The sequence below is a fragment of the Chlamydotis macqueenii genome, chromosome 27 (genome assembly GCF_036417535.1).
Source record: "Chlamydotis macqueenii isolate bChlMac1 chromosome 27, bChlMac1.mat, whole genome shotgun sequence".
NCBI classification, from domain to species: Eukaryota; Metazoa; Chordata; class Aves; order Otidiformes; family Otididae; genus Chlamydotis; species Chlamydotis macqueenii.
Genome location: NC_141582.1, coordinates 2366481 through 2387103, shown reverse-complemented (window position 1 = coordinate 2387103; position 20623 = coordinate 2366481). Strand labels below are relative to the sequence as shown.

General features: G+C 67.8%; 4 protein-coding genes across 5 annotated transcripts; 2 read left to right on the top strand and 2 right to left on the bottom strand.

The window, feature by feature from the left end:
- Window positions 1-1890: 1890 nt before the first annotated feature.
- Window positions 1891-5317, bottom strand: LGI3 (leucine rich repeat LGI family member 3). The gene is made up of 8 exons (XM_086767846.1): window positions 4804-5317; window positions 4131-4202; window positions 3965-4036; window positions 3786-3857; window positions 3620-3691; window positions 3354-3523; window positions 3116-3280; window positions 1891-3024 (listed from the first exon to the last, which is right to left on the bottom strand). Exons 1-8 carry the CDS (start codon window positions 5013-5015, stop codon window positions 2207-2209), a joined length of 1653 nt encoding a protein of 550 aa, XP_086623972.1. The 5' UTR covers window positions 5016-5317; the 3' UTR covers window positions 1891-2206.
- A 333-nt stretch (window positions 5318-5650) lies between these two features.
- SFTPC (surfactant protein C) lies at window positions 5651-7089 on the top strand. The gene is made up of 5 exons (XM_086767909.1): window positions 5651-5923; window positions 6022-6168; window positions 6296-6436; window positions 6510-6620; window positions 6722-7089. Exons 1-5 carry the CDS (start codon window positions 5879-5881, stop codon window positions 6827-6829), a joined length of 552 nt encoding a protein of 183 aa, XP_086624035.1. The 5' UTR covers window positions 5651-5878; the 3' UTR covers window positions 6830-7089.
- Window positions 7090-8598: 1509 nt separating this feature from the next.
- Window positions 8599-10494, top strand: LOC147597396 (surfactant protein C-like). 2 transcript variants are annotated; one of them, XM_086767920.1, is made up of 6 exons: window positions 8599-8640; window positions 8799-9095; window positions 9177-9296; window positions 9375-9485; window positions 9628-9732; window positions 10239-10494. In XM_086767920.1, the coding sequence occupies exons 1-5, from the start codon at window positions 8599-8601 to the stop codon at window positions 9721-9723; spliced, it is 666 nt and encodes a 221-aa protein (XP_086624046.1). In that variant the 3' UTR covers window positions 9724-9732; window positions 10239-10494. The 2 variants fall into 2 exon arrangements, with proteins under 2 accessions (XP_086624046.1, XP_086624043.1); XM_086767917.1 differs by lacking the exon at window positions 10239-10494 and adding an exon at window positions 9856-9980.
- Window positions 10495-11275: 781 nt separating this feature from the next.
- LOC147597395 (uncharacterized) lies at window positions 11276-19815 on the bottom strand. The gene is made up of 32 exons (XM_086768051.1): window positions 19502-19815; window positions 18687-18803; window positions 18242-18558; window positions 18051-18129; window positions 17801-17949; window positions 17630-17725; window positions 17321-17374; window positions 17140-17211; window positions 17031-17057; window positions 16750-16794; window positions 16571-16624; window positions 16429-16491; window positions 16287-16352; window positions 16107-16169; window positions 15958-15990; window positions 15816-15878; window positions 15674-15736; window positions 15491-15553; window positions 15352-15414; window positions 15174-15224; window positions 14999-15034; window positions 14832-14894; window positions 14696-14758; window positions 14539-14574; window positions 14348-14384; window positions 13622-14121; window positions 13429-13528; window positions 12703-13350; window positions 12490-12586; window positions 12089-12351; window positions 11926-11967; window positions 11276-11560 (listed from the first exon to the last, which is right to left on the bottom strand). The coding sequence occupies exons 1-32, from the start codon at window positions 19791-19793 to the stop codon at window positions 11316-11318; spliced, it is 3960 nt and encodes a 1319-aa protein (XP_086624177.1). The 5' UTR covers window positions 19794-19815; the 3' UTR covers window positions 11276-11315.
- Between the last annotated feature and the right edge of the window lie 808 nt (window positions 19816-20623).

Below are 20623 nucleotides of genomic sequence, written 5' to 3'. Positions count from 1 at the left end.
CGCCAAGGGAGTCAGGTGGGCTGGCAACACCTCGAGGTGTTGATTCAGCGGGGTTTCGCCTCAGCTGCTGCAATAATCCACTCCCTCACCTGGGTTTGCATGTGTGCTTCACCCTAAGCGCCCACTCAGGCGTGTTGCTGAACCCGGGCCAGGGCTCTGCGGTGGGCGTGGATCCCTGCGAGATGCTCGGGAGAAAATACAAGCTGCTTCCTCTTCCTGGAGAAAGAGTGGAGCCCCAGTGGGGCTGGCGTCGCCTCCCTGGGCATCACATCCCCCGCACCCAAATCCCTCAGTCGCGGCCACCGCCGGGGTGCCAGCACCCCTGTGCTTCCCACCTGGCTTTGAAATCTGCCCTTTCCTGGTAGGGAAACTGAGGCAGGGAAGCGTGGCAATGCCCTGCTGCGGCACCAGTTAGGGCTGGGTGCTCTGCCCTGCCTTGCACCCGGGGCAGGGCCCGATCCGGCTGCGGGGCTGCGCCGGGAAGGGGACCGGAGTTCAGCCACCGAGGTCAAACCCGGCTCCCGAAAGCTGGCTGTGCCCCCGGGGTGCTGGTTGCCTTTGAGAGGATCTTTATTTGTGAGCTTAATTGGTGGTTTTTCACATCCATATTTATGTACCTGGGGGACAGGGAAATGCTCCCCTGGAAAACCAGCCGGGGCGGCTGCTGGGTGCTGCTGGAGCTCGGGGTGCAGCAGGATCCAGCTGGGACTGGGGAAGCACCCCCTGCTTCCCCCCATCCCACCGCGGGCCAAGACGTCCGCAGCAAAAAAGAAAAAGACAATACCAGCCATGTGTGGGGGCTGGAGGACCCCAAAACAAGGAGTTCCCCCCACCCCGGGCTCGGTGGGGCTTGCGCAAGGAAAGGGGTGCAGCGGGAGAGGGACCCCCGGGCAGGGGGACACCAGCTGCACGGCGGCTGTGGGCAGATGCAGACAACGGTGTCACAGTGTGTTTATTGTGGGGAGCGGTTCGGCGGGCACGTACAGCTCGGGGACGGCTGGCACGCTGCGTCTTGCCCAGCAGCGGAACCGCGGGGGGACAGAGCTGCAGGACATGCACGGAAAGGGGACAGGAGCAGGCCAGCCCTGCTTCTGCCGGTGGCCACGGGGCCTGGGCAGCATCCTGCCAGCCTGGACCATCCCGTCCTCCTCAGGTGTCCCGTCTGCATCCACACTGGAGCATCCTGGTGGCCTCGAGCATCCCATCCTCCTCCGGTCATCCCGTCTGCATCCGTGATGGAGCATCCTGCCAGCCTGGAGCATCCCGTCCTCCTCAGGCATCCTGTCCGCATCCGTCCTGGAGCATCCTGCTGGCCTTGAGCATCCCATCCTCCTCAGGTCATCCCGTCCGCATCCGTACTGGAGCATCCCATCCTCCTCAGGTCATCCCATCCTCCTCAGGTCATCCCGTCCGCATCCATACTGGAGCATCCTGCTGGCCTCGAGCATCCCATCCTCCTTGAGCATCCCATCTTCCTCAGGTTATCCCATCCTCCTCAGGTCATCCCATCCGCATCCATACTGGAGCATCCTGCTGGCCTCGAGCATCCCATCCTCCTCAGGTTATCCCATCCTCCTCAGGTCATCCCGTCCGCATCCATACTGGAGCATCCTGCTGGCCTCGAGCATCCCATCCTCCTTGAGCATCCCATCCTCCTCAGGTCATCCCATCCGCATCCATACTGGAGCATCCCATCCTCCTCGGGCATCCCATTCACATCCACACCGGAGCATCCCATCCACTCTGGAGCACCCCAGCGCCCTGGCAGCTCCCCATCCAGCCCTGGCAATCTGGCCCTGCCTGTCCCCACCCCTGCCTGCCGCCCCGCTGCCGTGCACCCAGCCCTCCCCACCCCAAACCTCCAGCCCGTTGCCCGAGCAGCCCGTGGCACCCGTGCCCCCCCTCCTCCCGCAGAGCAGGCACCCAAAGGCGTCCCACCCTCCTGCCCCATCCCTTGGGCTGCTGGAGGGCTTGGCCGTGGGTGCTGCGCGTGGGGAAACTGGGAGTGCCGGGGGGAAACTGAGGCCCGTGGGTTCCCCCGGGGCCGATTCGAGGGGTGGGTGGCACGGCGGGCAGAGTGGGCTGCAGGTGGGAGGAAGGGGCTGGCGGGCGCATGTGTGTCCTCGGGTGGGAGCAGGCGGCTCTCGGAGGGGAGACGAGAGCCTCGTCGGGGCCGCGGCGGGACCACGCGGGCTCTGCCTCCGTGCTAAAGGCTGAGGTCCACCACCACGTGCCGGTAGACCAGCGTGTTGGCCTTGAAGCTGGGAGCCAGGAGGAGCTGCACGTCGGCGGCCGGCACGTAACGGAAAGCCCGCGGCGCCTGCACCGACAGCTCCTGGAACTTAACGAATTTCTGCTTCTCCTCGTCCCACAGGTAGACGTGGGTGAAGGAGAAGTCACTGCCCAGGGCCAGGTACTGCCGCCGCTCCACCGCGAAGGGCTGCATCACCATGGAGCCGCGGGACGGCAGCGTCTGCAGCTCCACGAAGCGCTGCCCTTCCCATCGCACCACCTTGGAGTCGCCGATGTAGCGGCTGAGGCAGAGGAACTGGTCCCGCTTCACCCTGAAGTGCTTCACCATCTGCACGTCCAGCATCTCCCCCACCTCCCCCTGGGGCAGGAATTGCTTCTGCGCCCGGTTCCACTGGTAAACGACGGGGGCTTGGGAGCTGCTGGAGATGATCAGCCGGGGTTTGCCGTCGTTCTCCACGTATTCCACGTCGGTGTCGCGGTGCCAGGCGTGGAGGGCTTGGTGGGAGTAGAAGCCGTTCTGGTTGAGGCGGTAGAGGCTGGTGGAGCCTGCCTTGGAGCTGTCGGCGATGACGAAGTACCAGTCGCCTTCGATCTGGAAGGCTTCGATGTCGTTGGGCTTGCGGGTCTTCTGGCTGTCGATGTCTTGGATCTTGATGAACTTATCCACGGCCGTGTCCCAGCGGTAGATGTAGGAGCCGCCGAAGAGCTGGGCCACCACCACGTACAGCTGGTTCTCCGCCACGATGGGCTTGCAGTGCACCGCCGAGTGAGCTGCCGGGCGGGACCACGTCACGCCGGGGCCCCGCCCTTCCCCAAAACAGGGATCCCAGCCGGGGAGGGGATCCCAGCCCCCATGCCTTACCGGGGATGCGGTCGAAGTCACGCAGCTTGCGCTCCACGTAGTCCCACTTGAGGACGGCACAGCTGCTGGCGCCGGGCTGTGCCAGCGCGACGTAGAGGTCGCTGGCGTAGGTGAAGGGCTCGGCCGACACCGCCTGGAAGGGCAGGACCTGGTGCACCACGAAGTCTGGGTGGGGAGAGAGGCAGCGGTGAGGGTTCGGACGCCCGGGAGCGGGGCGACGGACGGCCGCGGTCCTTACCCGTGGTGATGCACTGGAAGTCACCGAGCGCCAGGTCCCGAATCCGCTGACCCTCGAACTGCCCGGGGCTGCTGCAGAAAACGGCGGGGACCGTGGTGTTGGTGCTCTCCAGCCACTCCACCAACCACTTGATCTTGCAGTCGCAGGCCAGCGTGTTGCCCCGGAGGTCCCTGCCGAGCACGGCACCCAGTCACCCCCGGCACCCCGATGTCACCCTCTTCCCCAGCCCGATGTCCCGGGCGTCCCCGGTGCCGCCGCAGCCTTACAGGTCGCTCAGGATGTCCAGTGGCTTGAAGAGGTCCCGGGGCAGCGTCTGCAGGTTGTTGTTGGCCAAGGACCTGGGGGATGAGAGGGGGATGGTGGAGGGGACACAGCCCTGGCCATGCTGTCCCCCGTGTCCCTGGGGAGCGCAGGGCCCCCCTGTGTACTCACAGGTGGGTCAGGGACTTGAGCCCGCGGAAAGTGGCCTTCGAGAGCGCCTGGATGTCGTTGTTCTCGATGAACCTGGGGCAGGAGGAGATGCTGGCACGGCCGCCCCGAGAGGACGGGTCCCTGCGGATACCCCCACCCTCCCCATGCCGTCCCCGCGTCCCCATCCCCGTCCCACGCACAGGTACTGGAGGTGCGAGAGGCCGGCGAAGGCGTTGTCCCCGATCAGCGTGAACTTGTTGGAGTTGAGCAGGCTGCAAAGAGATGTTGGGGAGGGGGGAAGGTGTCAGCGCCCAGGCTGGGCACGGGGGGCACCGGGATGCCCGGCCGCTGGCGTGGGAGACGTACAGGAACTGCAGCGAGGGGATGTGGGCGAAGGCTGCCTCTCGGATCTCCGTGAAGGCTGCGTTCACCATCGTCCTGCCGGAGAGACGACGCTTCAGGGCCGTGCGGGAGAGGGGCTGGCAGCAGGGGGGTCCACCACCCCGTGCCCCTCAGCACCATCCCTGCTGTCACCCCGTGTGTGCCCCTCGCAGCCCCAGCATCGACCCCCCGGGCTGGGGGTGACACGGAGGGGACGAGGCACCCACCCCAGACCCTCCCGTGCCCTGCGGCACGCCCCGGCCTGAGTACACACACACGTACACGCACGTACACGCATGTGCACATACGTGCATCCACCACGCACACTCGCCCAGCTGTAGCAGGCTCCGGTGCGCCGCCCTGTCCCCAGGAACTGCCAGCCGTGTCCCCTTGGGGCTCTGGTCCCCAAGGTCACGGCAGGCGGGGACGGGCTGCCGCCCTGCTCCGTCCGTCGCTGATGGATGGCTGCGGGCGCAGAGCATGGGGACCATTCCCGGGGTGTCCCCAGCCCCGTCCTTCCTCCAAGAGACCCCCGCACTGCCCGTACCCCACACCACCCTGCATTTCCCCCTAATGTGACACAAAGAGGCTGGCCCTGCACCCTGAGGACGTGACCTGCTCCCCGGCCCCGTCCCCATCCCACCACCTGGCTACTCACAGCGAGATGACCTCCGGCGGCAGATTCCTGGGCACCGCCTTGGAGTCCACGCAAAAGGCTGTGTCTCGGGTGCAAGAGCAGCTTGGGGGGCAAGGGGGTGGCCGGGGGGGCCGCCGAGCCGTCGCTGGCAGCCAGAGCCAGGCCAAGGCGAGGAGGAGGAGGAGAGCGGAGAGCTGGCCCTTCGGCATCCTCCTCCCGTGCCGCAGCTCCATCGTCCTGGCCTAGCCCCGCTCTTTCTCCTGGAGCCGGTTTCTCTCCCGCTGTGCCCAGGAGCTGCGGTGAAACGTTTTCCTCTCCTTCTCCAGCGAGATCTCAGCGCGGAGGAGAAGCGACGGTGACGGCGGAGGCTGGCGGCTGCCCACCCGCTGCTCTGCAGCGCACCATGCTCCGCTGCTGCGGGAAGGAGGGAGGGAGGGAGGGATGCAGCTGAGTGACAGCCGGAGCATCCCTGCGGACGCGTGTCCGCATCCGCGTCCGGGCGTGCGGACGCGGGGGGTTGCACGCCGAGGGGGTGCCCGCTGGGAGCGGGATGCTCTCGGGGTGCATCTGGGATGGGGGACAGGAGGGTACCCGCAGGGGTGATGCCGCCGCGGCTCTGCCGCCCCGTTGCTTCGCCTGGGTGCCCGTGCTGCAGTGCCGCCCGCGCCAGCTCCCTGCTTGGCCTGGCAGCGAGCGCTGCCGGCTGGCGGGAGGCACCGGGCATCCGTCCATCCCGTCCCAGGCACCGCGCTCCCGGCCAACAATGAGCCCAGCCAACTCCTGCCCCGTGCCGGGCGGGGTACGCAGCCCCGCACCCCCGGGGACGCGTGCTGAGGGTGCTGGGTCCGCAGTCAGAGGCTGGAGCTGGGCGCGGGGGCTTGAACCCCCCCGTGTTGCCGGCTAAATTCTGGGAAACAGCCCTCAGAGGTTTCGTGCCTCTTCTCCAGCTCCTCTCCGGGCTCAGCAAACAGAGGACAAGTGGCACCTTGGCAGCCAGGGTGGCCCCAGCCTCCTCCCACCCACGCAGGGACCCTATAAATCCCCCCGGCTCCGGCTGGCAAAAGGACAGGAGCCGCGCGCGGCGAGGGAGGGCGAGATGGACGTCAGCTCCAAAGAGGCGCTGATGGAGGAGGCACCTCCGGTAAGGAGCACCCATCGCCCAGCCCGGAGTGCCAGCGCGGGGTTACCTTCCCCGGCCCCTCGCTGATGGCTCAGCCGGGTGCTCCCCTCTGTCCCCAGAGGTACACGGCCTCCCCCCGCCTGCCCTGCATCCCCCACCAGCTCAAGTGCCTCCTGATCGTGGTGGTGGTGGTGGTGGTCCTCGTGGTGGTCATCGTCGCCTTCCTCCTCCTGGGGCTGCACATCACCGAGACGCACGCCGAAACGGTGAGGCAGCGCCGGGGAAGGGGAGCCGCTGTGCCGCTGGCTCCGGTGACGGCGTCGTCCGCCGGCGCTTGGCAGGGATGAGGTTTAGACCCCCGCGAAGCCCCCTGACCCTCCTTCCCCCTGGCAGGTCTTGCGAATGACCATCCACGGCCTGGACGGCGAAGGGACCCCCCAGCACCTCTCCATGAGCAAGAAGGAAAGGACCGGGACGTTCGCCGTGCGGGACGGGCTCAACGCCTCCGCCGTGGTGGTGTACGACTACGGCAAGGTGCGCGGGCGGGACGAGGGGGGTGGCGGTGGCCGGGACGGGGCTGAGCTCAGGCGGGTCTGTCTGCCGCCAGCTGCTGGTGGGCTACAGGTCCTGGCGTCACCGCGCCTGCTACATCACCCGCATGGACAAAGACAACATCCCAGGGCTGGATGCCATCGCTGAGACCTTCCAACGCCGGCAGGTGAGCCGGGGCCGAGCGCGGGGCTGGCGGCCCCGTGGCGAGCTGGAGGGGAGGATGCCGGTGGCCGCGGACGGCAGCCAGCCCCGTTCTCTCTCCCGCAGGCTGAGAAGAAGGAGGTTGGGGACAACGCCGCGCCCCTGGCCGACCGCTCCATCCTGGGCACCACCGTTAACATCCTCTGCAGCACCGTCCCCGTCTACTGGGCATAGCGCTGGGCTGGGGTCGGCTCCCGGGGGGACGGGACAGCGAGATGGGGACGGCACCGTCCCTGCGTTCCCCTCGTGTGGCCTTCCAAGCGGGATGCTGGCAAGACAGCACCCAGGCATCTCTCATCCTCCACAGCTCCATCCTGGGGTTTTCCATCCGCAGCCGCTCAGCATGGCGGCTTCCCCACGGCCCTTGCAATAAAGAAGCGGGGATTTGCTTTGGGATTCACGCTTCTGTCCACAAAGTAAAGCCTGTGCCCCTGCCTCTGAGTGCTGCTCTCGTCCTTCCCCCCCGCGCCGGCCAAAGGGTCCTTCCCCGGGGTGCTGCGGCGAGGCGGCGCGGTGCCCTGGGGTGTCTCTCCGGCACACGTCCCTCATGGAGGACCTCACGCCAGGCTCTGGGGCTGCGTCGCCAGTGTGTGTCCCCTCCCTGCGCCCTCCCAGTTTGCACGGAGGGAGGATGAGATGGCAGGGGCAACCTCTGCACCTCCAGCCCGCTCCAGCATCCCTGCGGGGTCTAGGATGTCCCTCCAGGAAAGGTCTCCGTCCCTGTCCCCTCCTTGTGCAGATGGGGACAGAGGGACTGTGTGCCACGTCCTCAGTGAGCACAGAGCCTCGGGCACCCACGAATACCATGATCCATTTGCTCCCAGCCCCCTCCAGCCCTGCTTTGCCCCCCATCCCTGGCAGCTGGAGCTCCTCCGCCCCAAAGCAGCCAGGAGCATTCTTGGGGTGCACTGGAGAGCGGGGGATCACCGGGGACCCGAGCCATCCCTGCCGTGCCACGTCTCGATGCAGAGGTGGCAGGTCCACTCCCCGAAATCCCCGGTCTGGCCCTGACCCCTCATCACCCCGGCAAGGCGCCGGGCTGAGCAGGGTGCGCGATAAAGGGTCCCACAGCCTCTCCTGTGCGTGGTGTGGGAGAGCAAACAGCCAGGAGCCGCTCTGGGGTCTGCCATGCTCCCCGACACCCCGGGACAGGAGGCAGCGTCCAATACGGGGCGCAACCCCTCACCCCAACACACCCGGCTGTGAGCATTTGGGGTCCTGAGGGGCTGAGAGGTGGCCAGAGGGGTCCCAGCCTGTGCCCCACCACATCCAGGCAAGACCACAGCACGGCAGTGGTGACACCCCAGAGCTGGGACCCTCAGTAAATCTGCACCACGGGCAGCCCCGAAAGCCCCAGCACCGGTGACACAAGCCCCCGCAGTGCCCGAGCATCCTCGGGACCGAGATTTCGGAGCACCCAGCCTGGCTGCGGTCCAGGGACCTGTCCCCATCCCCGCGGTGACCCTAACCTTGCGGTTTGCGGGCAAGCTTTGATGTCCCGTTTGCTCTTCGCCCACCTCGAGGAGCTCCAGGTGCCCAAGCCGGTGAAGGGACCCGGGCCCCGAGCCAGATCTCGCCTCAGCCGCGGCCCTCGCCGGATGCTCCACCCTGGAAACCCACTCCAACCCGTGGAGAAGGGTTTGCTTTGGCCCTGACACCTCGCTCCGGTGTCCCCGCGCCTGGGGACAAGTGCCCTTGGACGCTCTTGACCAGCGGGTTCCCAGGGGAACGCAGCCCCGGGAAGGGCGGTCAGCAAACACGAGTGAAGTGGATCCCACGCCACAGCCCGCTTGCGCACCAGGGGCCACCAACCCGTTCGCAGGAGCCGCCCAGTTCCCCACCCCAGCACCCCGGTATAAAACCCTCTGACCTGGCTGCTGCAGGGCAGCCAGGGCTGGGAGGAGGAGGAGGAGGAGGAGGAGGAGGAGGAAGAGGAGGCAGCCATGGAGAGCAGCACGAAGCAGGTGGTGGTTGAAGAGCCGCTGGTGAGTCTCTGCGACCCGCAGCGGGGTGGCACAGTCCCACCGGGGGTGTCCCAGGACACCTTGCATCCCCAGATCTTGGGGGCAGCGGGATGGGAGCATCCCTCACCTCCCATCTCCTGCCCCCTCACCCCAGTTCTCCACCTTTCCCATGCCCCCAGGACCCGGAGAAGTGCTGCTGCCAGGGATGCTGCTGGCCCTGCGCCGTTTGCTGCTCCAAATGCGCCCGGTGCTGCATGCCCCGCTGCTGCAAATGCCCCAGCTGCCCCGGCTGCGGCTGCATCAAGCGGTCCCTCTGCTTCGTGCCGCGCCTGCTCTACTACCTGCCCCGCAAACTCCTCAGCTGCCATCACCTCAAGTGCCTCCTCATCGCCGTGGTGGTGGTGGTCTTGCTGGTGGTCATCATCGCCGGCGCCCTGCTGATGTGGCTGCGGGCGGACCAACGCCACGCCGACGCCGTAAGCGGGGACCCTCGCCGTTCCCTGGGGAGGGGCTGCCGCAGGCGGTGAGCTCCCCCCCACCACGTCCCCCCACACCAGGTCCTGCGGGTGACGGCGGTGGGGCTGCGGAGAGGATCGGTTTGGGAAGAGGACGCGGCCACTTTCTACCTGGATGGTGGGAATGGAAACCCGGCCACCGTCATCTACGACTACAAGAACGTAAGCGGGGAGCCCCGGGCGGGGGGGACAGGGAAGGGGTGCATGGGGCCAAGCTGACGCTGGTCCGGTTGCAAACAGCTGCTGGTGAGCTACAGATCCCGGCTCCACCACGCCTGCTACGTCACCCGCGTGGACAAGGACAACATCCCAGGGCTGGACGCTGTCGCGGAGACCTTCCAACGCCGGCAGGTGAGCGCTCGGCACCGGACGGGGCATGGGGGGCACGTGGCGATATCCCAGGCACAGTGCCTCCTGCAAACCCCCCTGATGAAGAGTTGGGGTGCAGCGTCATATCGCTGCTGCCCTGTTTCTAATTCTCTCCCCTCGCCAGGCTGAGAAGAGGCTCGCCGTGCCCCTGGCCGATCGCTCCCTCCTGGGTACCACGGCGAGCATCCTCTGCAGCATCCTCCCCGTCTACTGGGCTTAGCCTTGCTGGGTGAGTGCAAAGGCGCCCACGGGGATGGGCAGGGGGGTGGCAGGGAGGGCTGGGAGACCCCCACCCACCCAGAGACCCCCACCCACCCAGCAGCACCCTCACAGTGCCAGGTTTGCCTTGCAGCATCCCCGACAGACACAGCGTTGCCGCAGCCCCTCGGGGAGCATCACCGGCACCCTCGCCAGCAGCCCCTCACCCAGCCCGATTTCGGGAGGTGCTGGGACCCACACGATGCTGTGGGGCTGAGCAAGGGGTTGTGGGGTGGAGGGGTTGGCATTGCAGGGGCGCGGGGGGCTCCGCTTTGCCGTGCGGGTGCTGCATCCCCGCCGCAACCACGGCGCTGGGGCGGCTGGAGGCGGCGGGTGGGTGTCTGCTTGGGCGAGCGCCGCGCTGCGCCGGGGGACAGCTGGTTTGTCACTTAAGTCTTCTCAGCTTTGCCAAAGCCAAGTGCAAAAATGAGCTTAAAAAAACATGACATTTAAAGAAACAAAAATTCTCCCTTCCACTTCTTCGCTCGCCCGGCTCCCGGCAGCTCCCGGCTTCCTTTGCCTTAAAAATACATTGAGGGGATGTAGGCAGAATTTGGGTGAATTTTTGCCACAGCCACAACCTGGGGACTCGTGCACTCCCCTGAGCATCGCTGGACACTGGGGCACGGGACCAACCTGAGCTGCCCCCTCCTCCCGCCAGAGCCAAGGCTGTCCCGAAAAATTTATCTGTCCTCTCCTGCCCTGCAGAACTGAATAAAGGATAAGGGGAAGAGTCAGGTCTCGGAGCTATTCCTGGCGACAGCCCACGTCGAAGGCGGCCATGGCCAGTGGCGCAGCCCGAGGACTGGGATTATTAGGACCGGGATGCTGGCGCTATTAGGACCAGGCATTAGTAAGACCGGGAAGCTGATATTATTAGGATCAGGCGTTATTAGGACCAGGATACTGGCCCGGGGCCGAGCATCCAGGGCAGAGAGCGAGATCACGGAGCAGCGCAGCCGCAGCCCCGCAGACGGGAGCCCGCCAGCAGCACAGCTGCCTCCCGCCGGTGCCACAGCCATCCCGGGGTGGGAACCGCAGCACCCCACCACCCCCACGCCTGGATCCGGCCCCTGCTCCCCGCTCCCGGCAGCCGGGGAAGCTGCTCCCCGCAGGGAGAGCGCAGCTGCGGTTGGCCAGGATGCGGGGCGCCGGTCCAGGGCCTCCCGCAGACCGCGGCACCCGCCCCCAAACCCTCACCCCTCCCCAGCCCAGCTGCACCGGCGAGGACGAAACGTGATGTGGTTTTTATTTGAAAGGCTTCCCGGGCTGCCCAGCTGGCCCTGGGTACCGGCATCCAGCCGGAGCAGAATGGCAGGGGGCGTGCAGAGTTTTGCAAGGGCTCAGCAGCCCCCGCCACCGGCCCAACCTCCCCCTGCCGTGACGGAGCAGCCGATGACGAGCTGTCAGAAATTTGGCAGGACCCCGAGGTCCTTGTGCAACCATTCAAGTGGCCTCGTTTCTCAACCCTGTGCGGGCGACGTTTGCGGACGGCGAGCGCTGCGCCTCCGGGCGCTGCGTCCCAGGGGCACCCCGGACCCCGACGAGGGGGTGTCAGCCCCCGCAGCCGGGCGCAGCGGTGCAGGCGGAGGCGTTGGTGGGGCGGGGGGCCGGGGGGGTCGCGCTGCCCCGGGGCAGGCAGGTGGCCTCGCACTGCTCCCGGCTCTCGAAGCGGTTGCGGTTGCCGCCGCAGCCCCCGTACCAGAAGAGCGAGCAGCGGCCGGGCCGGCGGCCCTCGAAGAACCATTTGGGTGAGAAGGAGCGGCAGGGCCCCGCGTCCCGCGCCTCCAGGCAGGCGGCTGCAAGGCGGGCGGCACGGGATGCTCGCGGCACGGCCAGAGGTTTTACGCCACAAAACGCACCCCACGACCCGGCCGGTGTGTGAGCTGGCAGCCCTATCTGCTTTCTGCTCACAAGTCACCCCCCCAAAGACCCCCAGGCCCTCCTTGCATGCTCCTCACCCCCCCAAAGACCCCCAGGCCCTCCTTGCATGCTCCTCACCCCCCCAAAGACCCCCAGCCCCTCCTCACATGCTCCTCACCCCCTCCAAAGACCCCCAGCCCCATCTCACATGCTCCTCACCCCCCCTAAAGACCCCCAGCCCCTCCTCACATGCTCCTCACCCCCCCTAAAGACCCTCAGCCCCTCTTTGCACTCTCCTCACCCTGCGTCATGTTTCCCTCGCCCACGCCGGCTCCGTCAGGACCTGACGGGACGGTCACAGCATCAGCCGAGCGACGGCACCAAAACCACAGCCGTGCCCCCTGCGCGGACTGGGGGCACCCCGTGACACCCGGGTCCCCGGAGGGTCGCCCACCCTCACCTACCGAGGTCCGTGATGCAGGCGTGGACGCAGTCCCGCTGGCTGGCGAAGCGGTTGGCGTTGCCCCCGCAGCCCCCGTACCAGAAGCGCTCGCAGGACCCCGTCTCCCACCGATGGTACCACATGAGGGAGAAGCGGGCGCAGGCGCTGCCGGGGTCCTTGGCCAGGGTGCAGGGTCCCGGGACGGCCGCGGCCCTCCGATTCTTGCCGAGGCCGGGGCCTGCTGTGGGCATCCCAGCGTGGGGCGTGGCGGAGACCTTGGGGGTCCTGGGAGGAGAAATCAGAGCAACCCCCCCCCTCCCAGTATGTGCTCCCCCTCCCCAGGAAGAGGGGGTGCAGCCCCGCAGCCCCCCAACTCAAGCTGTGGGGCACGTAGAGGGGACGGCCCCGGGGCCGCTCACTCACTGCGCAGGGGTCCCTGGGGGGGGCTTGATGGTCCCAGTGCCGGGGGGGGGCAGAACCCAGGGGCAGCCCGGGGAGCCGGGGCGCTGGCCGCTCTCCGCTGCGGAGCAGAGGTGTCAGCAAGGTTTGGGGATCAAAGCCACCTCCTCCCGGAGCAGCCAGGGATGGCACCCCGAGATGCTCTGGCCCCCAAAAAACTTCCCCCTGGCCTCTCACCCCGCAGCCTCCTGAGGAAGCCCAGCGCCGTCCTCTCCGCGTACCCCATTTCGGGAGGGTGGACCGAGCCCAGGCGCAGCGAGTGGTACCGCCACGCCGGCAGCACCCGGGGCGCGGCCGCCTCCGGCCGCTCCGTCCCATTTCGCCCCAAGGAGAGCACCAAGACGCCGAAACCCTCGCAGCGGGCGAAAGGGGCCAGCGCCTGCCCCGCATCCCCGTCCCACAGCGCCTCGGCCCCCATCCCCACCACGAAGAGGACGCGGAGCCGGTTGCCGGAGCTTGTCGGGAAGGCGTGCCGGAGGCACCATGCCACCGTGTCGCCGGTGGATGCCACGGCTGCCCTGGGCACCAGCGCGAGGCGGAGGCGTTCCCGGAGCTGCTCCCGGGAATCGGGCAGCCCGAAGGGGACCTCGGCCAAACCCTGCCCGGGGGCAGAGGGGCCGGTGAGCAGCAGGGCGACGCGGGTGCCGCGCTGTGCCGGATCCGGCCCCGCCAGCTGCAAGCGCCCCAGGAGGCGGTGGAAAAGCTCTCCGACGGCCTCCAGCCTCTCCGCCGGCATCCCCGGGGCCGCGTTGTCCACCACCAAAGCCAGGTCCAGCGGGTCAGGGGACGGCGCGGCCGTGGCGCAGCCCTCGGGGTGGCAGAGGTCTGGGCACGGGGACAGACGGAGGCTGAGCCCCGGAGCGGGTGGGCACCCATCGCCGGCGCAGCCCCGGGGCCGCCTACCGAAGCAGAGGACGCAGGGCAGCAGCGCATCCCGCAGCATCGCTGCATCCCCGGCCGGCTCCTCCGCGGAGAGCTGGACCACTCGGAAGAGGCTGTTAACCTGGGGACGAGGCAGAGCCCGGGGGCAGGGGGTGAGGGCTTGCGGGGGGTGGTCCAGGGACCAGGGTGAGTGGCCACCAGCCCCGGGGCTCACCTGGAAAGCCCGCACCACCTCGGGCAGCGGGCTGAAGGTGAGCACGGCCGGCACGATACCCAGGGCTTCGTACTGCAGAGCGGCCTCGCCGATGCCCTCCAGGTCCTGGCGCTGGCCGCTGGTGACGAAGAGGACCACCTTCCTCCCCAGGGCTACCGGCCGGACCCTCTTGAGCACGTGGTGCCCCACGAAACGCATGGCAGCGGCCAAGCGACCGCGCCGGGAGGAGCGGGTGGGCGAGAGGCGGCGGAGGCGTCCCAGCAGCGCCGTCCCGCTCCCCACCTCCCCGGCACGCAGCAGGTAGGTCGGGGTGGCCGAGTAGGCCAGCATGGCCACCCGAGCCCCCGCCGGGCAACCCAGTGCGGAGACCTGCAGGTCCTGCAGCAGCAGGGCCAGCAGCTCCTTCATGCGGGAGAAGAGGGCTGGCGGGACGGCGGAGGAGGTTTCCAGCACCAGAACCAGCTCGGTGGGGAAGAGCGGGCAGGCGGGCGCGGTGGGGACTGCGAGGGGACGCGGTGGCATTTCAGGGGCTGCCGGAGAAGCCCCCCGCCCTGGCATCCCTTGCTCGTGGTACCCGTGCCCACCCACCCGCCACTGCCTCCCTCCGGGCACGCATCCACCGGCCGTGCCCCCACCATCCAGCCATCCCTCTGTCCCCCCACCGCGGTCCCCCCACCATCCCCTCGTCCCCTCCTTGCCATCCCCACCGTTATCCCAGGATCTCACCGCAGCTCCGGCGGATTAAAGCTTTCAGCTCGCAAGGCTGGAGGGATGCACGAAGCAGCGTCAGTCCCAGTTGTCTCACCCAGTTCATCCCAGCAGGGACCAGGGGACCACTGAGTTCCTCGCTGTCCCCCGAGGACACCCCTCGAGGCCAGGTCCCCATCCCCAGCCAGCCCCACACCAGCATCCCTTACCATGAAGGTGGGAATGCCCGGCAAGCCCTTTGGGCCCTGGAGCAGCGGGAAAAAAAGAGAAATTCAGAGGAAATAGGAACCAGGAACACATCCCTGAGCGCCAGGGCTGGTGGCAGGCGGACACGCAGCAGGAAAAAGGGAATTTGCAGGGAGTCACCATCTCTCCAGGAGGTCCCGCGCTGCCACGGCTGCCCGCTTCTCCTCTGCTCCCAGGGTGGCCCTGGAAAATCCCCGGGGAATTGTGCGGGTGGGCACGGTGCGGGGGGAACGGGAGGGGGCCGTGCCGTACTCACCCTGCGCCCCGGCGGCCCTCGCGTGCCCTCGTCCCCCGGGGCTCCTCTCTCGCCTCCGTTGCCCTGGGGGGACACGCGGAGGAAGCCCACCCCGTCTTTCCCCACAACATGGACAGGTTGACCTCAGAGAGGTCCCCACGTCCCCTCCCGGCACCCCAAACTCTCACCTGAGCCCCGGAGTATCCCGGCGGGCCCCGAACGCCCTGGGGGAAGCCGCAGAAAGTGAGAGGGGCCGGGACCCCCAGGCAGCCCCACGGGCAGGGACGGGATGCCCCACGGGCAGGGACGGGATGCCCCACGCTCACCCCACCCGCCTCCATCCCTGCTCCGGGCTGCCGGTACCTTGGCACCCTTGCTCCCCGGGACACCTCTCTGGTCACACCCGTTCTCGCCCTGGGAGGGAAGTAAAGTCCCAAAGCATATTATTATAGGACCTACACAAACACCCCTCTTCTCAAAGCTTTTCCCTGCCTCCCCGGCCCCTGGGGAGGGTGCCACCGCCGGAGGGGCACAGCCTCACCAGGGCACCTTTGGGTCCCTGTTGTCCCTTTTTCCCCTTCCTGCCCTGGGCTCCTGCCTGGCCCTGGAAGAGAAAGGGGGGCTGCAGGCTGTGGGTGCACAGGGGGGGCTGTGGAATCCCACCTCAGGGGATCGCTCACCTTCTCCCCTTTGGGGCCGGCTGGGCCGGTGTCTCCCTGGGAGCCCTCGGCTCCGGGCAGACCCTGGGCGAAAGGCGAAGGTGGATGAAGGATGCTGGGGGGCACCCGTGGGATAGGCAACCACCGTCTCAGGGTGGCCACCAGCACCCACTGGGGACCCCAGCAGAAGGAAGGGGACAGCACCTGAAGTCCCCTGCTCCCCGGGTGGCCCGTGACTCCCTTCGTCCCCCGTGGCCCCGGCAGCCCCTGCAAAGGGAGAGCAGAAGGGGCAGCAGGGGTGCCCACCCTGGGGTCCTGGGACAGGCAGGGGCTTCCCTGTCCTCACCTGGGCACCTCCGTAGCCTTTCTGTCCCTCAGGACCGGAGCTGCCACGGTCCGCCTTCCTGCCCTGCGAGGAGATGGATGGCTCAGGCTCCGGCGGGGGGGGGGATGTCCCCAGGGAGGACCCCCGTGTCCTCCAGCCCTACCTGTGCTCCCTGCTGCCCTTTTTGGCACAAGGTCTGTGGAGGAAAACACCATCAGCGGCCTCATCCCCAGCACGGGGACATGTGGCATTGGGGACACGTGGCATGGGGACCCCTGACACGGACCCCGGTGCCCCCCTCATGGCACCTACCGGGTGAGCGGGGGGACCCGGGGGTCCCGCTGGCCCCGGGGAACCATCCGGACCAGGATCTCCCTGGAAATCACGGACATTGAGAGGGAAAGAGTCCTCCTCGCACATCTCATCCCTAAAAATGGGGGGATGCCCACCCAGCATCCCCGAGCACAGCTCCAGCCCCCCACCATCACTCACCTGGGGACCCCCATCTCCTCTCCACCCCGGGGCGCCGGGCTCGGGGCTTCTCCTCCCGGGTGGCCCCTGGGGAGCAGAGAGGGGGGTCAGCGAGCCCCCCCAGCACCCCGCAGAGCCCTGGGGCTGCGAGCCCCTTACTCACCACTTCGCCAGGAGGGCCTGGGGGTCCCTTCTCCCCCGGGGCACCCCGGGAGCCTTTCTGCCCCTAGGTGAAGGCGGGAGGAAGGGATTTAGCAACCGGACGGCGGGCGATGGAGGCAGAACGTCGCCACGCAGCACCGCACCTGCCTCCCCCGGGACCCCTTCTCTCCGGGGCGGCCAGGGGTCCCCGCTTCGCCCTGGGGAGGAGAGAGGAGGCTGTGCCTGTGCCCGTGGCCGGTCCCGGTCCCGCTGGGGCGGCTGTGCCGGGATGGAGGGGCGGATGCACCGGCCGGCTGGTGGGATGCCCCGCCGCGTGGCTCACCTGCTCTCCATCCAAACCGTCAAAGCCGGCTTCTCCAGGATGTCCCTGCGGGGAGGTGGCACGGTTGACCCATGGGGTGGAACAGGCTGGTCCCAGCTTTGTCCCATTTCTCCCAGCACCCTGGTCCATCCTACCCCTCCACCCACCATGACCACATCCCATTCCCCTCTCCGATCCCTCTCTTCCCTGCCCATCCTCGAGGTGTCCCTGTTGTCGCCAGTTCCTCGGCCACCGTTGGTGCCCGCAGGAGCTGCGGGATAAACCAGGAGGCAGGGACGTACCTGCTCCCCGGGGTGACCCACGAAGCCCTGCGAAGAGACAGAGGAGAGCAGCCGGGGTGGGCACCCACGCTGCGAGACAGAGCCACGTGGGGCTGGCACGGCCCCTCACCTTCGGTCCGCACTGTCCCGGGCACCCCTGCATCCCTCGGTTGCCATGGAGACCTCGCGGTCCCTGCTCCCCCTGCGCTCAGGGAGGGGAGAGGGGGTCGTGAGAGGCAATGCGGTGACGGGGGTCCCCTCACCCCCAGGGCCACCATCTCCCAGTCGTGGGGGTCCCACGGCCAACTCACGCTGTGTCCGTGCTCGCCCTCGTCTCCAGCGCGTCCCTCGCTGCCCGTCACCCCCTAGGACAGAGAGACCCTGGGCACGGCACAGCCTCCATTTTTGCTCTGGGAGCCCAGCTGGGCGATGCAGAGCCCCCCGCATCCATCCCGGCCGAGAGGGGTGGGAAAGATGGGACTGCTCTCCTGCGAGTGGGGCAGGGGGCTGGGGAAACACCCCCTCTGATGGGGAAGGGAGAGGTCCAAGCCTCGCTCCAGGCTGTCTGCAGGGCTGGGCATCCCTCCCGCATCCCCCTTCCTGCTCCCCTGGCCCCTTACCTTGCCCCCCTGGGGGCCGCTGGGACCTCGGGGACCGGGCAGCCCCACGCAGGTGCAGGGACACATCTGGCAGCAGGTCCGCTCTGCCAGGGCCAGCTGTGGGAGAGGGTGGCATCCCCACTCAGAGCCCACGGGGACCCCACCACCCACCCCACTTCTTCTGGTCCTCACCAGCTCCTGCGCCACGTGCCCACCGGCCTCCGGCATGTCCACGGCGAGCTGCTGCCCGCTCCCCAGCCACCGCCCAAATTCCACCTTCTGCAGGTCCCCCAGCCCCGTGACGTTGTTCACGGCCACCGTCACCAGCAGGTCTGCCTGGTCTGGAGGGGACGGGGCGCTGCGGGGTGTCACACCGCACCAGGTGGCCCCCCACTCACAAGGGTGACCCGGCCAAGCCCCCGTGCAGCCGTTGCCACCCCACCTTGCAGCCAAGCCGACGTTGCCACCTCCTTCATCTTCGCTGCATCATCGTCCAGCCCATCCGTGAACACCAGCAGCGCCTGGGCGACGAGGGGGGCATCCCAGCGCTCTGCAGCAACCCTCAGCAGCGAGACCACCCGGCATCCCCCAGCCCCACGGGGAGCGGCGTGCACGGCCGCGCCGGTGCCGTACCTTGGCGTCGGCCGCCTGCCGTGCCAGCGCCTCGAGGAAGCTCTGCAGGGCTGGCCGGTTGAGGTAGGAGCGCTGGAAGGAGTGCGCCCGCGCCAAGCGTCGCAGCACGTCCGCCCAGGGCTCCCGCAGCCCCTCCTGGAAGAGGCTCTCCCCGTCCCGCCGCGCGCTCCGCAGGGTGATGCTCAGGCCGAGCGGGCCGCAGGTGAGGCGGTCCAGCGCCGCCAGGTCCCGCAGGATGCGCTCCAGGTAGGGCTGCAGGTTGGACTGCTGGTAGTCGGTGACGTCCAGGGCCACCAGCGCGTGCAGGGCGCAGGGTCCTGCGGGGCAGAACACGGACACCCAGCCGGGACACGTGGGATGCTGGCTGCACGGGCCGGAGCGTGGCATCCCCCACGGGGACACGCGTGTCCCCAGCACGGCCACGCGCCAGGGCGTCCTCACTCACCAGCCTCCCGGCTCCGGATTCCCGCGGCCGCGAGGATGAGGAGAACCGCGGGGAAGCAGACCCCGCGCGGCCCCATGGCCCCGGCTCGGCGGGACGCCGGCGGGGAACCGCTCCTCCCTGCAAGGCGTGAAGGCAGGGCTGCGGCCAGGCAGGCAGCGGCAGCGGCGAGAGCCGAGCACCTGCCTCGGGGAGGCGAGGGGCCCGGAGCTGCCTCCGGCTCTCCATCCATCACTGCTGACAGGTCATCCATGGAGCGCAGCCCAGCCTGGGGCCGCTGCGGCCGGCCGAGCCGTGCCAGCGCTGGCCTCATCCTGCTCGGACATGTTTTGCTCCCCGGGGCTGTGAGCGCTCGCTCCTGGAGAGGGCGCGGGGGCAACGCGGGGCAGGACACGGGGGTGCCGAGCTCCTGAGGGAGCTGAACCGCTTCTGGCAGGGCTTTGGGATGGGCTTCACCCTCGGCTCGGCCTTTGAGACGGCACACGGTGGAGACGGCTCATGGCGGAGACGGCTCATGGCGGAGACGCAGCTTTGCCAAGGGTTTTGGGGATGCCCTTCGGATGCCCAGCGGAGGCACGGAGCGATGGACCCAGGTCGGAACCAGAGGAGCCCTGCCTGCCCGTCTTGCCCGTCCCCGACGAGCAGGACGCAACCCGTCCCACGGCCCAGCCGCGCGGCCAGAGCGAGAGGAGGCGGCCGGAGCCCCGATCCCTTTGGGAATCAGCAAAGCGAGGGACCGAAGCCCACGGTCGGAACCCAACCTCCAGCATGGCCACAACCCTGCAGCGACTGCCTAGGGACAGAGGAACCCCCCTTACCTCTCCGGCGCCTTCGGTGCGCGGTGCCGGACGGTGCAGCTGACCGCGGGCTGCAGGAGCTGGCTGCCTGCGTGGGAGGATGCGCGTTCGGGGGGTTATTTATCCCAGGGCTCGAGAAAACATCATCTGTCCGACACGTCAGGAGGAGCTGCCTCGCAGCCAGGGATGAGGCTCCCGGGCTCCGTGGGGCTGGGTCCTGCCGGAGCAGGCGGCTGCCTGGCGTGGGGCACGGGCCACGGCACCCTACGGCCATTTCGGGAAGGTGTGAGGAGCTCATGGGACAGGAGAACATCGACGGTGGAGGGAGATGGTGGTGCTTGGAAAACCATGGCTGTGAGGGAGCTCGGGTGCCGGGGACCCAACGCCAGCGCGGGAAAGCCAAGCTGATGCGGGGAGGGAAGTGGGGAAAACAAATCTCCGCGGAGCGCTCCGTGAGAAAGGGGAGATATCAGGGTGGAAACCAGCGGCCAGATCCTGACATCATGGATTTTACATCATCCGGGGACTCAGCCCTCAAACATCCTTCCCAGCAGAGGGGTGGAAACAGAAAGTATTTCAAAGCCCGGCTTGTTTTTGGTTTGGATTTTTTTTTCAGGGGGGATCTGTTTGTTTTCTCCGGAGACTGGCTAAGAGGCTGGAGACGAATTAGGAGGTCGCTCCCGGGGTGCGTGTGGGCCGAGGATGGCGTGGGGACCGCTTTCCAGGGGTTTATTTATTTGCTGGAAGGGGAAAAGTTTACTGGACGTAGGTTTTGTGATGTGGGTCTGAGTAGCAGAACGCATCCCGAGATGATCTGGTTTTGGGGGGAGGAAAATAGAAAAATAACGGCCCCAGATAAGGAGCGGAGGAGATTTCCCCACGATCCCCTGTGCCTGGTGGGAATGAGCCAGGCCCGGAACGCGGGAGGTCCCGGAAAGCAAAAGGGAAGGAGGATTTGGAGGGGGGTGGTGGGCAGCGGGGGGAGCCGAGCCTGGATGCCTGTGTGCATCCAGCGTGTCTCCGAGGCAGCAATTGTGTGTGGGAACACTGGATGCGTAAAAACCTTAAAAATAATGTTAATGAAAATTGTGAGAATTATGTAAGTGAGAGAATGGGGCTGTGCTTGTCCCGGAGCAGCACGAG

What these genes read in the sequence shown, in the direction of transcription:
- LGI3 (XM_086767846.1), bottom strand. Translation starts at nt 5,015, where the DNA reads ATGGAGCTGCGGCACGGGAGGAGGATGCCGAAGGGCCAGCTCTCCGCT. An exon ending in CCGCCGGAGGTCATCTCGCT is followed by an intron (nt 4,203 to 4,803) that starts GTGAGTAGCCAG and finishes TCTCTCCGGCAG; the next exon opens with GACGATGGTGAACGCAGCCT. An exon ending in CTTCCAGTGCATCACCACGG is followed by an intron (nt 3,281 to 3,353) that starts GTAAGGACCGCG and finishes CTCCCCACCCAG; the next exon opens with ACTTCGTGGTGCACCAGGTC.
- SFTPC (XM_086767909.1), top strand. Translation starts at nt 5,879, where the DNA reads ATGGACGTCAGCTCCAAAGAGGCGCTGATGGAGGAGGCACCTCCG. An exon ending in TGATGGAGGAGGCACCTCCG is followed by an intron (nt 5,924 to 6,021) that starts GTAAGGAGCACC and finishes CTCTGTCCCCAG; the next exon opens with AGGTACACGGCCTCCCCCCG. An exon ending in AGACCTTCCAACGCCGGCAG is followed by an intron (nt 6,621 to 6,721) that starts GTGAGCCGGGGC and finishes TCTCTCCCGCAG; the next exon opens with GCTGAGAAGAAGGAGGTTGG.
- LOC147597396 (XM_086767920.1), top strand. Translation starts at nt 8,599, where the DNA reads ATGGAGAGCAGCACGAAGCAGGTGGTGGTTGAAGAGCCGCTG. An exon ending in TGGTGGTTGAAGAGCCGCTG is followed by an intron (nt 8,641 to 8,798) that starts GTGAGTCTCTGC and finishes CCATGCCCCCAG; the next exon opens with GACCCGGAGAAGTGCTGCTG. An exon ending in TCATCTACGACTACAAGAAC is followed by an intron (nt 9,297 to 9,374) that starts GTAAGCGGGGAG and finishes GGTTGCAAACAG; the next exon opens with CTGCTGGTGAGCTACAGATC.
- LOC147597395 (XM_086768051.1), bottom strand. Translation starts at nt 19,793, where the DNA reads ATGTTCTCCTGTCCCATGAGCTCCTCACACCTTCCCGAAATGGCCGTA. An exon ending in AACGTCGGCTTGGCTGCAAG is followed by an intron (nt 17,950 to 18,050) that starts GTGGGGTGGCAA and finishes CGTCCCCTCCAG; the next exon opens with ACCAGGCAGACCTGCTGGTG. An exon ending in GGCACGTGGCGCAGGAGCTG is followed by an intron (nt 17,726 to 17,800) that starts GTGAGGACCAGA and finishes CCTCTCCCACAG; the next exon opens with CTGGCCCTGGCAGAGCGGAC.